The sequence below is a fragment of the Hyperolius riggenbachi genome, chromosome 3, assembly GCF_040937935.1.
Source record: "Hyperolius riggenbachi isolate aHypRig1 chromosome 3, aHypRig1.pri, whole genome shotgun sequence".
Lineage (NCBI taxonomy): Eukaryota > Metazoa > Chordata > Amphibia > Anura > Hyperoliidae > Hyperolius > Hyperolius riggenbachi.
In genome coordinates this window covers 354651815-354665302 of record NC_090648.1, presented here as the reverse complement: position 1 = coordinate 354665302, position 13488 = coordinate 354651815, and the positions used below count along the sequence as shown (strand labels likewise).

The following is a 13488-nucleotide window of genomic DNA, read 5'->3' as shown; positions in this document are numbered from 1 at the left end:
TTAACTTCTCATGAAAACATATGGCTCAATAAAAGTGCATGTTTGATAGAAACTGGTGTGCTGATACATTGGAACATTTGCTACTGATAGTGGCATTGCCTATGCCGCAGTGTCAAGCACCCTAATATCTAACTGATGGAGTGCCCATCCACAACCATTGTACTGAAATAAGTAGTAGTCACACACGTTTATTCATTTATTGGTATACTGACTGAGACAATCATCTGAAAACTGGGATGGAGGCCTTCCACACCACTTATCAACATACAGTATGAATGCCATTTTTAAATAATGACGCTGTCATTTCCTACAGATTACGAAATTACATTTTTTTTCGTTCTGTATACATTATTAACCACTGTGCCTTAGCTGCAGTATTGTATATTCATCTGAGATTTCATCAAAGCCTGATTGGCTGGATAGTGTACTGGTTAAAGTAGACTTAAACTTCTGCACAGAACACAAGGAAAGCAGAGAGAAATGCACCCTATGTGTTTTTAGAGAGAAAGGTCATTTAACCACTTCCGGATTCTCGGTACCTATATACACGCCCCTGAATCCAGAAGTGTATACCATGGAAACGGCCGCTCGTATGAGCGGCCGTTCCATGTCAGCTCACGGAGGGTGTCTCCGTGAACACCCTGCGAGCCGATCGGCGGCTCGCAGGGTAAATGTAAACACACGGGGAAGATCTTCCCCGGTGTTTACATGTATACGGCGCTGCTGCGCAGCAGCGCCGTAGAGGAGATCGGCGATCCCCGGCCTCTGATTGGCCGGGGATCACCGGCATCTGATAGGCTAAAGCCTATCCCATCAGGCGCAGGACGGATTTCCGTCCTGCGCCGCTCACAGGGGGAGGGAGAGGGAGGGAAGGGGAAGGAGGCCAGGAAGCGCTGCGGAGGGGGGCTTTGAAGAGCCCCCCCCCCGCAAGCGCAAGCAGCCGGCGGCGATCAGACCCCCCCAGCAGGACATCCCCCTAGTGGGGAAAAAAGGGGGGAAGTCTGATCGCCCTGGCTGCTAGCTGATCTGTGCTGTGGGCTGGAGAGCCCACGCTGCACAGATCAGCATAAAATGTCATGGTGTGGAAGTGGTTAAATCCCCCTCATCTGTGAGTAATCACAAGTGTAATTTGATCTCTAAGCTGTGTCAGCACAGAAATTCGGCAGCCCTCGGCAGACTCAGCTAATATGTAAACACAGGATATTAACCCTTTGTCTGCTTCCATGAAAGCAGGAAGTAGACACACTGCAGATTTATTGCAGGAGTTCTGTATCTGTAACAAATAAATGTTTTTATGCTGTTGCTTATCTTTTGGAGCAGTGAGGAAGTTCTGCGTTCAGGTCCACTTTAAAGGGAACTTTAACTAAACGGGGGTAAAGAGTTTCACTTACCTGGGGCTATTACCAGCCCCCTGAAGCAGTCCTGTGCCTTTGGAGCCGCTCTGGAATCCTCCGGTCCGCCGCTGTCACTTAGTTTTGTTTTTGACGACTCACCAGTCGGCCGGTCGCCATGCGTATTATTGGACGCATTCCCTACTGCAATTAGCGCTGCAGCGGACCGCAACACGTACAAGAATACGCGTTGCCGCATTCCGCATGCGTAGATATGTGGCAACGCGTATTTCTGTATGCGCTGCGGTCCGCAACAGCGCTAATTGAAGTAGGGAATGCGTCCAATAATACGCATGGCGGCCGGCCGACTGGTGAGTCGTCAAAAACTAAACTAAGTGTCAGCGGGGGACCAGAGGATTCCAGAGCGGCTCCGAGGGCACAGGACTGCTGCAGGGGGCTGGTAATAGCCCCAGGTAATTGAGACTCTTTACCCCCGTTCAGTTAAGGTTCCCTTTAAGGGCTCTGACACAGACGACCAGGGTTTGAGTCTCAGCTCGTCCTGTTCAGTAAGCCAGCACCTATTTAGTAAGGGAGTCAATGGGCTAGACTCCCTAATGGCCCATACTCACGAGGGACTTTTGTCGCCTCAACACGCGGCGCGCGCGTGTTGCGGCGACAGGTCGCCCGTGAGTATGGGCCGTTGCCCGCGCGCGCACCCCGAACTGTCGCCCGTCGCTCTTGTCGCCATGCGATTAAAAGTTTCAATCGCATGGCAACAGTCGCCGCCGCACCTCCGCCGCAACTGTCGCTAGTCCGCGTGAGTACGCGGACTAGCGACAGCAACCTCCATAGAGGTAAATGGAGCTTCCGGCGGGGGGAGGAGGAACGTCGGCGACAGCTTCCGTCTCGCCGCTGGTCCCTCTTCCGCGTGTGTACGCGGAGGGACCTGGAGAGAAGCTGTCGCCGGCCTGTCGCTAGCACGCTCACGTGTGCTGGCGACAGGCCACTTCTGCAGCCCGTGAGTACGGGCCATTACACTGTCTACTGAGCGCGCCCTAGTGGCTGCAGCTTAAGTGATTTGAGTCTGCCAGGAGAAAAGCGCAATATAAATGTTGTCTTGTCATGTCTTATTAGTTTAGGTATACAATTGTAAGTTTTAAGGGGTGTCCTATGCTTATTTACCGCAGGGATCGAAAGAGGACTAATCAGAGATGTCCTTACCTTATGTCTGACCTCCGTTTCTTACATAGAAGCAGATCTTTCTTGTAGATGTTGTATGTTTACCTCTCACTGTTCCTACAGTTGATTATGGCTGTTAGTCCACCTCTCCAGCCAGACTCTGCCACATCTCCACTATGTTTATGGCCTGATGGTCTCCTGAATGACATCACAATGTCATGTGAATGTCCCACTGGAATTTAGTAGAGATATGGCAGGAGCCAGACATGGAGGACTCATGAGCACCACAATTAACAGCAGTAACAGGAGAGTGTTCCCTTCACATGGTGAGGACAGCACCACCCATCTGCACAATAGGATACAAACACACATTTAGGCCCCGTTTCCACTTGTGCGCGGCATGCGTCTTGCAAGACGCGATGCCGCAACAGCTGCTCGTGTCTCTCAGCCGAATCCCTCTAGCCGCGCTATGCACGGCTATGGAATTCGGACGGTGACACAAGCAATTATGCTGCAGGGCATCAGATTTTTCCTTGGCCACGAATTCGGGTGCTCTGCATAGACTACTATAGGCTGCCATATTCCATCGGAATTCGATGCCGAGGAATCGGACCGATTTTTGCACAAATGGAAACTTAGCCTAATGTCAACAACAAACAGAAGATACTGATAGTAAAATACTTAGAGTTGAGAATTAGCCTTTTTCAACCTTTTCACCCTGGAGGAACCCGGCAAATACTTTTTGGATCTCAAGGAACCCCCGAATTTGTTTTGCAGGTGGCATGGTCTTTAAAACCTTGTGTGGCTATTTATGCCACTGCCACCTATACAGTGCCCTTCGTTAATAATGTCTCCTTATTCTAGTGCTTTTTATGAATGTGCTTATTAATACTTTGACCCTCAATTTAGTGCTTCTTTTTACAATACACCTTATTGTAAACTCCACGATGGGGAAACATGCCAGGGAACCCCTGCAGAGTACTCAAGGAACCCTGAGGTTCCAGGGAACCCTGGTTGAGAAAGCCTGTAGTGTGCGCTTTGTTTTATTACATGCATAATGGGTTATTCTGTAACTTTGCTTAATTTTGTTTGTTTTTTACTGATTTTCCTAATTCCAGGAATTGGCAGGATGGCATCTCTCTATGCAGCAAGTCACATTTGTGCTCGAGTTTCACTAGGCTAACATTTAACCCTGTGGATTGGCATCAGCTTTGCTTGTCTTGTGAGGAATGTGTTACTGTATGGACCATCGAGGTTTGTGACTCTGTCTACCAGCTTAAAACAACGTAAGACTCCACACTGCTTATTTACATGGTTATGCTTGGTAGCTTTATAAATATGTGCTGCACCACATTGTACATAGAAAGGGGTCTGTTGCTAGGCTAGTGTTGGGCGAACACCTGGATGTTCGGGTTCGGGAACGTTCGCCGAACATGGCCGCGATGTTCGGGCCGAACCCCGAACTTCCCGCTTTTGGGGGCCCTATGGGGTCGCAGGCATAAGGGGGGAGCATGCCCCGATCGCGGGGGGGGGGGGGGTCGGAAATTCCCCCCACCCCCTCCGCTAGCGCTCCCCCCTCTGCCCGCTTCCCCATACAAAAGTTTGACGAAAGTAAAATAGTACCGGTGGTGGTGGCTGGCTGCTGCAGTGGCTGGCTGGCACTATGAAGTGACTGAGGAGGAGGAGTAGGACGCGTTGAGGGAGGCCGGGCAGCGGGCGGTTCAGCGGTAGTACCCTTGTGGTACTTCCGCCCTTTCTCTGACCTCACGTCCTCTGCATACGAGGGTACGCGTCACGTGTACCCTCGTATGCGTCATCACGCAGAGGACGTGAGGTCAGAGAAAGGGCGGAAGTACCACAAGGGTACTACCGCTGAACCGCCCGCTGCCCGGCCTCCCTCAACGCGTCCTACTCCTCCTCCTCCTCCTCAATCACTTCATAGTGCCAGCCAGCCACTGCAGCAGCCAGCCACCACCACCGGTACTATTTTACTTTCGTCAAACTTTTGTATGGGGAAGCGGGCAGAGGGGGGAGCGCTAGCGGAGGGGGTGGGGGGAATTTCCGACCCCCCCCGCGATCGGGGCATGCTCCCCCCTTATGCCTGCGATCCCATAGGGGGGCCGTATTCGGCCGAACAGGGCCCTGTTCGACCGAACAGGGGCCCTGTTCGCAGTTCGGGCGAACCCGAACAGTTTGGCCAAACACCACCAGGTGTTCGGCTGAACTCGAACATCACCCGAACAGGGTGATGTTCTGCAGAACCCGAACAGTGGCGAACACTGTTCGCCCAACACTAGGCGTGAGGAGGGTACAATACATGGAAGACCAGGGTATTTGTGCTTGGAAAGGTATAGGGGTAAGTAAAAGGGGTAGCACATGAAATTTAGCCTAGAGGGGCACAAATGTATAGATCCAGAACTGAACTTTCTTCCAAATCAGAGATAATGCAGATCATGCCCTATCTCAATAGCTGGCAGAAGGAATCTGTTCAGTCAGCAAATGTGTGATCTTTTTGCTCCTGTCAGCTACCAAAGGAGATTTATTTAATGTTGACTGATCTGGCTGATCACTGTAGGTGTTTTCAGCTTTCTTCCCTATCCCCAAAGATGCTCATAGCTAGAAGACATAAGCTAGGTTGTATTTTACTCACTTAATGGTGCTTTTGTTCCACAGTGTAATCAAACTTCCCAATGAGGATGGTACAATGTCTGCAGAGAATGAATATTTCACTGCTCAGATTGACACTCAACTCTCCTATCACGGACCTGAGATGCCAGTGCCTGCCATTGCTGGCTTACTGGGTGAAGAAGCTGAAGTATTCATAGTAAGTCATTAGTCAGTGGAAAAATAAATAGATTCTCAGGCCTGATGTAGAAACCCCATCAGCTGTCATCTATCCTTCTTTATAATGTCAGCCTGCGTGCAGCATTGGAAAGATAATCTAAGTGCTGCACCAAGAAAAGAGTTATATTTTTCATGAGGGCCAAAAGTCAGTGAGGATGTCCACCAGGCATTTCGGCACAGTAGTAGAAATATTATTTGGCAGCTGAGTCAAATACAGTACATGGAGGGACCCTCAACCTGGCCAAGCATCCTGTTTCCTTGTATAGAGAGGAGATGAGCAGCTATTTACAGACACAGCTGGCCCTCTTTTATCACTTAGAAAACAACAGAACTCCTTCAGCAATGAATGCAGGAAACCTACAACAGATCATTGCCCAGCCTGGCCAAAAATAGCTCATGTTTGTAGACACTTTATGCTGGGAATACACAATGAGATTTCTCATCAGATTTACTGTTTGATCGATTTTCCGATCGTTTTTCTGATCGATTTTCATTCACTTCTATGAAAAATTGATCAGAAAAATGATTTTTTTTGGCCAAGATTTTAACAGAACAGCCTAGCACTGCAAGGCAAGGGTACTATCCATTATGCTATACACTACACTAATTCTTATTAACAATATTCTTTAGCTACGAAATAAAGTACACTGTAGTACATCTACAAAGCTATGTATAAATGTACATGCTGGAGAAATATCACCTGAAACACATTTTTCACAATCAGATGACAGTTTACCAGTGATAAGTATACAGATGTGCTGCTTGACTCTCTGCTGTCAGCCCATTGTGTCCTATAGGGGGGGGGGGGATACCAAGCAGATCTCCCTGTGCAGATTGCAGTGAGGAATATGGTAGAGGTCAGCCCAGCATTGCTGGAGTGATGACTCACACTACATTATCACCCAAAATGGCCTTGTTGACTTGTGTACATCACTTAGGTTGGTAGCAATGGGAGAGGAAAAAATGTATTTTGAAATGATTGGGTGTCTGGAGTTCTTAGGGCAATAGCAATAGGGCAACAATGAGAATGTAATTTCCATCACATAATAGACAAAAACTTGTCTTTACCTCAACCCCTTCACTTCCTAGTCAGCAGATTATCTCACACAGTTTCCTTTTCTCAAAGGATTTTGGTGCAACCCAACCCCCCTTCTATAATTAGCTCCTCACAGATAAGCCTCAGAGCTGAAAAGCCTTTTGTTCTTTTTTCATGCTGTACATCCCCCCTGTGCTCACACCTCTTACCATTATGCACATTTACAACAAGATACATTCTCACCTTTCCTATTCTCACATCAAGTTTCCTTGAATTGGTGCAGCAGTATGTAGGTGCTACATGTATCATCCTTTGAGGAGATTTCTGGTCATGCCTTGCACAGTGATGTCTATGCCCAAGTGAAGAGAACAAGCCATCTTAAAAGGAACCTGAGGGGAGAGACGTATGGAGGCTGCCATATTTGTTTCCTATTTAACAATACCAGTTATCTAGCAACCCTGCTGATCTTTCTGATCGGTAGAGTCTGAATCAAACACCTGAAACAAGCATGCAGCTAATCTTGTCAGATTTTTGTCAGAAGCCTCTGATCTGCATGCTTGTTTAGGGTTTATGGCTAAAAATATTAGTGCCAGATCATCAACAGGACGACAGCCAGACAATGTGCATTGTTTAAAGGGAATAAATATTTCAACTCCATATATCTCTTACCTCGGGTACCCTTTAAGTACTTTTCACACTTTAAATTCCTGTTGTCATTATGATTGTTTAGAAATGATTGCTGTACAGGCATGATAATCAGTTATCTGTTCTGTGGAGAAGGGAGGATGAGGGACAGTCAGTAGAAGTTTACACATGAACAAACAAGGGAATTATTATTTAGTATTTATATAGCGCTGACATCTTCCATAACATTGTACAGAGCATATAGTCTTGTCACTAACTGTCCCTCAGAGGGGCTCACAATCGAATCGCTACCATAGTCATATGTCTGTCTATGTATCATGCAGTGTATGTATCGTAGTCTAAGGCCAATTTCGGGGAAGTCAATTAAAGCGGACCCAAACCAAACATTTTTTTAATTAAAAATATTTAGTTGCACCACTCTGACACACACAAAGATAAATAAACACTCCTTCAAACCTATGAGCATTTCAGTGCATGCTTTTCACCCTTCTCTTTGCATAACTAGGGTTATACTGGGGGCAGCCATTAGCAATTCCTCCATTGCCGGACACCATCTACTCCACCAGTTTGCCTGAAAAATCCCGGCAATTTGAAAGGAAGGGAGGGGTTCCTCCAATAAATGTAAAATATTTTATATTTGTCATCATGCAGCTGAAAAAAGGCTGCTATTTATTATTATAATTTATAAAATAGATTTTATTTCTGAAATCTTGTATTTTTAATTTGGGTCCACTTGAACTTATCTGTATGTTGTTTGGGATGTGGGAGGAAATTGGAGCGCCTGGAGAAAACCCATGCAGACACGGGGAGAACATACAGTACCCTGGCTGGGATATGAACTAGGACATAGCACTTCAAGACGAAAGTGCTATTCACTACATTACCATCTGGATCATTATAATTCAACTAAAATCATTTGAATATACATCAGTCAAAGCCTTTATTGTGGTTACAGCATTTGGAATGTAATATGCATACTTATACACATATTATTTTTTATGTCATTCTTTCTTATATATTCCAGCCAAAGGAACAAAGCCAACCAGTCGTTAAACCCATTGTGCATTGCTGGAATACAACATCAGACTTGTATGTGGGCTGCAAAGGAGGACAATTGCTGTCCATTAATCTGGAGACACAGAAGGTTACTCTGCTTGGCCTATCGGATTGGCAGACCCCCGGTAAAATATGTTATACTTGGCATGTGCTTAACTGGAATGAAACGCATGTTTATTAAGCACTGTGCTATGTTATAAAGAAACAAAGTCGTTTCAACAAGGTTCGAAAACAAATACAGGTGACAACATTTTGCCTCAGTAATGACTGAGCTCCTCTGTAGCAGCAAACTGCCCATTAAAAGTTAGTAAAGTAAGAGTAGGTTCACACTTGTATAAGGAACATAGCCGTGGCTCAATTTTTTGACCCGGACCAAAACCGGAGCCACAGATACCAATGTTAAAAATAGCAGCCATCTTCACACAATTTAAAAACAGATCCGTGGGCGATCCACTCCACTCGATCCACTCCATTTGAAAAACTGAACGGAAAGTCCGGATTTGCAGGATTTTCACAGACCCTGGCTACTTTGCACACAAAAACGGAGGGAGATCCGTATTGCCTACTGCCTGCTCCTCCTCTCTACGTCACCCCCCATTGGTGTCCCCAGGTAGCATGATAGGGTAGCAGCTAGGAAGGGGGGCAGTGGGAACAGCAGCGGGGAGGGAGGTCGGCCCCCCCTTCCTCACCTGGGCCCCCCTCCCTCACCTGTCCCTGTTCCCCATCCAGCTATTTGCACAAATGTAACTGTAATGCAGAGAGCAGGGAAGCAATTACCTTCCTTCCCTTCTACACTCACCGCATGACTTCCTGCAATGCCGCCCCCACTGAAGTATAGAGGGCAGCATTGCAGGAAGTCACACGGCGAGTGGTGGATCTCAAGAAAGGAAGGTAATTGCTTCCCTTCTCGCTGCATAACCATTACTTTTGCGCAAATAGCTGGAGGGGGAGCGGGGATGGGGGACCCAGGTGAGGGAGGGGGGGGACCCAGGTGAGGGAGGGTGGGCCCCTCCCCACCGCTGTACATGCTGCCCCCCTTCCTGGCTGCTACCCCCTCCAGTTTGGCGCCCCTCCCCACCCACCCATGGCCAGGGCTGCGAATCCGTTTTTTAAAACACAAACGGATCTGAAACGTATGCTGCAAAAGGCAGCACGGATCAGTTTGCGTTCCGGTTTTTGAAAACTGGATCACGGATTGTGTTCTGCAGTCATGTGGACTGAGCCTAACTCTGTAGAAAAGTATTGGCTGTAGGGTATTGTACCGTGTTAGCCATCAGTAAAAGCAGACTCATCCTGATTCAAAACGTCTTGCTTTTTCTGTACAAAAGATGTAATGTGGCATCAGTGCACAGTTTTTACACATCTCTATAATTATGCAGCAGTGAAAATGTGTGCTAAAGCAGCGCAATTACTACTTAAAGGTTACCCCCCTCCCTCCATAGATAAGCCAAGTAAAATGGGATTTACCAGCACAATAAATGTGGTGGTTGTTGAAAAATTCAGCATGCAGAGTGGTCAGCAGTGGATGCAGTGGCAATGCAGTTATCATTGGCGATGCAATTAGCGGCTACGGTGATGCCAGGTGACAGAGCCGGGACCATGTCCTCCAGCACCCAAGGCTGAGACAGCAAAGTGCGCCCCTCCATCCCTCCCACCCCAGCCGTCACACAATGATTGCTATTAGACTAAGAGGCGCCCCAGGGCCCCCAACATCCCCAACACCTTAATCTCTTGTTATCTGGCTTGCAGTCACTGCTATGTACAGTGGTGTGAAAAACTATTTGCCCCCTTCCTGATTTCTTTTTCATGTTTGTCACACTTAAATGTTTCTGCTCATCAAAAACCGTTAACTATTAGTCAAAGATAACATAATTGAACACAAAATGCAGTTTTAAATGATGGTTTTTATTATTTAGTGAGGAAAAAAACTCAAAACCTACATGGAGCTGTGTGAAAAAGAAATTGCCCCCTGAACCTAATAACTGGTTGGGCCACCCTTATCAGCAATAATTGCAATCAAGTGTTTGCGATAACTTGCAACGAGTCTTTTACAGCGCTCTGGAGGAATTTTGGCCCACTCATCTTTGCAGAATTGTTGTAATTCAGCTTTATTTGAGGGTTTTCTATCATTAACCGCCTTTTTAAGGTCATGCCACAACATCAATAGGATTCAGGTCAGGACTTTGACTAGGCCACTCCAAAGTCTTCATTTTGTTTTTCTTCAGCCATTCAGAGGTGGATTTGCTGGTGTGTTTTGGGTCATTGTCCTGCTGCAGCACCCAAGATCGCTTCAGTTTGAGTTGACAAACAGATGGCCGTACATTCTCCTTCAGGATTTTTTGGTAGATGTCAGGAACCGGCCCGCGGCACGCCTGCGTATACGGTTCCCGACTGCGGGTTTGACCAGATTAAGCGGGGAACAGCCTTATTTAAGCTACAAACAAGGCTGGAACCCCTCAAACACTTCCCACTGCCACCACTAGCGTTGCTAGACACGTTCACTCAGCTATCGAGTGCTCAATACGCAATCTGCGTTTTCGTATTTGGGTCAGCTTTGCGCTTAGGCCAAATACGGGAACGCCACGCACCCACACACACACACAGTTGCAATCTTACACTGTCGTGAAGCAAAGACCCACTAACAGTCGTTCCGAACGATACTGTTAGCCACTCTGCTGTCGCTACTCGCACTGGCGTTGTTCGTACATTGGGTCAGCTGCGCGCTTAGGCCAACGTATGACAAACGCCCCCACACACAATGCAATCACAATTTCATACGGTAGTGTTGCTCAAGCGTACAATTAGGCATGAACTTATACACGGTTACACTTCAGTCTCTTCTAGGCTATGAGTGTTAGTTTAGTACGGCAGAAGTCAAACTTATTAAATAATAATTTAATATTCTAGAAAAACATAGAACAGCGCAGAACTTAATATATACAAAAAGATTACAAAAAACAAAGTAAAAATAGTTACAAGATAAAAGTTACAAAGATAACACACCAAGCAATTTGCTTACCAAAAATACAGGAATCCAGATAGAAGAACCTTGGACTTTGGTGGACGGACACAATTCTGGTTAGACCAGGAGTTCACTAGCTTGGGCCAGGAGACCGGCTGCCACTACCGTCAGAAGAGAACTGATTTGAGGTAGATGTCCCCTGGTTTTTATAATGAAATATTCGCCTCGAGGCTGTAAGCCTGTGTGGACGGGGGGAAGCTAGATTTAATTACATCCTCAGTCATAATTTGATCTCCAGAGATCTAACATCCACCTGCGAAAAATGTACAATAGCCCTCATACATGAAAAGATTTCCCTAGTCCAAGTTACAGGTGACAACCCCATTGTTGACAGTACTTCCTAGCTGATCAAAGATAAGGAGGTTGCACCTCCACCAATAATTCAATTTCCACAGGTAGCAAATGGTATCAAAAGGACTTCACCCCTTCTATAATTTCCCGTAGGCTGTCAAATACATTTCAAACATTCAGGTGTCAGCTTCCCCCTTTTCTCAAAACTCTTAGCAGGCTTTCCTTGTATAATGGGACAATAGCTGACACCAGACTCAAAAGCCATGCCGACCAGCCTATTCTTCCTCAATTGGCCGCTAATTAGCAGTACACACAGTTTCCCCGGCTGGACAATGAGGGCAGAAGTAATGTACATTTACATGCAGACTTACATTATCCTTCAGATTACTCTGGCCAGGTGGCCAATTACTACCAAGCACAATACACATCTGAGGTTTTACCCAGTAGACAGAAAAAAGACAGAAATATGTTCTGTTATTATCCTTAACATTATCAGCACCCCAATATATTCCTGACACGCCCCCTATTCCAAATGGCGCCGGCAGATGATTCTAACGAATCGTCCTGCCAAAGCCGACACTGACGGCCGGGCCTGGGGGGGTAATTCCTTAGCTCCAAGCTACAGGACTGGAAAGCTAGGTCAGGTTGCTGCAATGTGTCATTGCCCCTGACAACCTGACGTAACCAACCAGGGGAATGAGGGTCAGTGACAACCGTGAATTCGCGACCATAGAGACAGTGCTGCAGCTGGGGGAGGGTTCCAACCGTCGCTACAGGCACTTTCTCTATAGTGGCAGGAGCTATCTCTCGGTCCCTTTGGGGATCGATTATCTGCTGGTCTGCCTCTTCCCCTTCGGACAGCTCCGAGGGAATAACTTCCCAGAACCCTCTCAGCCCGCCCCTCCCAGCTGGTGACCTGCTGGCTAGCCCCCTGAGCTCTTCCAGGCTGCTGTCAAATCGAACAGCCCCAGAGAGCTCAGTGCTGCCTCTCACACATTCTAGGAAGGCTGCAGACGGAGAGGCTCCTGGGCCCTCAGGGCCAGGTTCCGAATTAGATGTGGCTGACCCAGCAGCATTTGCCACTTCGGTGGACAGTCCCTGTGCTGTAGACTCGCTAGCGCTGCGGGTTACTACGGCAGCTTAAGGAGCGCCCACATTACACACATCGTAAATCACATCGCCTTTGGTCTTGAAACCATCTGAAGGGGGAGGATCTGGCCTGGTGCCATCTGCCCCTTCAGTGGACAGTCCACCTGCTGCAGCCCAGCGAGCGCCGCTGGTTACTCCTGCAGCTGACGGAGTGTCCACATGACACACAGCATTATGTAGCACAACACAGGTGACATCAGCATAATCAGCCCTACGTATATGGTCATTTGGGCCCTCACATAAAACATCAACATTATCTGCAGCATTATACACAGTGGTACGCAGCACTTCACCAGTAGCATCAACAGTTCCTGCATCGATCGCATCGATAGTCCGGGCGTCATAAATGACATTATCAATTTCTGCATTCTTTGTATCAACATGTCCCACTCCAGGCCTAGGCACTGGAGACTCACTAGGGCTGGCTCCTAGCATACAGTCCGTAGCCCCTGGGGCCTCACCAGCACTCCCCATTTGCACAGCATTATCAGACAGTACCTTGCAAGAGTCCTGAACTTCTGCTGGGGGTGCAGGCCCCACAGGGTTTGGGGTAGGCTCATACCGGGCCACTAACCGTCCCAGGTCAGTACCCAGCAAAACGTTGGTGGGGATTTTGTCAGTTACCCCAACTTCTTTCAGTCCACTGCCGGCCCCCCAATCCAGGTGGACCAAGGCGGTGGGTATGGCTGGGGTGACACCCCTAATTCCTCTGACAGCAATCATTTTCCCAGGTATGTACTGCGCTGGGTTCACAAGCTGGGGATGTATGAGAGTCACTTCTGCTCCAGTGTCTCTCAGCCCAGTGGCAACTGTACCCCCAACCGAGACAAGCTGCAGATTCTCTGCATAGCCAGTGGCATTCCTGGTAGCACACAAAGCCGTTGGGACTTCACTGGGGTTTGAGGCCTCACTGGATTTTGGGGCCTCCCTCTTCC

At 47.6% G+C, this 13488-nt stretch overlaps 1 protein-coding gene across 3 annotated transcripts in view; it reads left to right on the top strand.

Moving 5' to 3' along the window:
* Positions 1-13488, top strand: part of CFAP43 (cilia and flagella associated protein 43) — a 139783-nt gene that overhangs the window by 34262 nt on the left and 92033 nt on the right. For all 3 annotated transcript variants that reach the window (XM_068277106.1, XM_068277107.1, XM_068277105.1), the window contains exons 4-6: positions 3629-3796; positions 5184-5334; positions 8060-8216. In XM_068277106.1, the coding sequence (XP_068133207.1) occupies positions 3629-3796; positions 5184-5334; positions 8060-8216 (476 nt within the window). The remainder of the gene's footprint in view (positions 1-3628; positions 3797-5183; positions 5335-8059; positions 8217-13488) is intronic.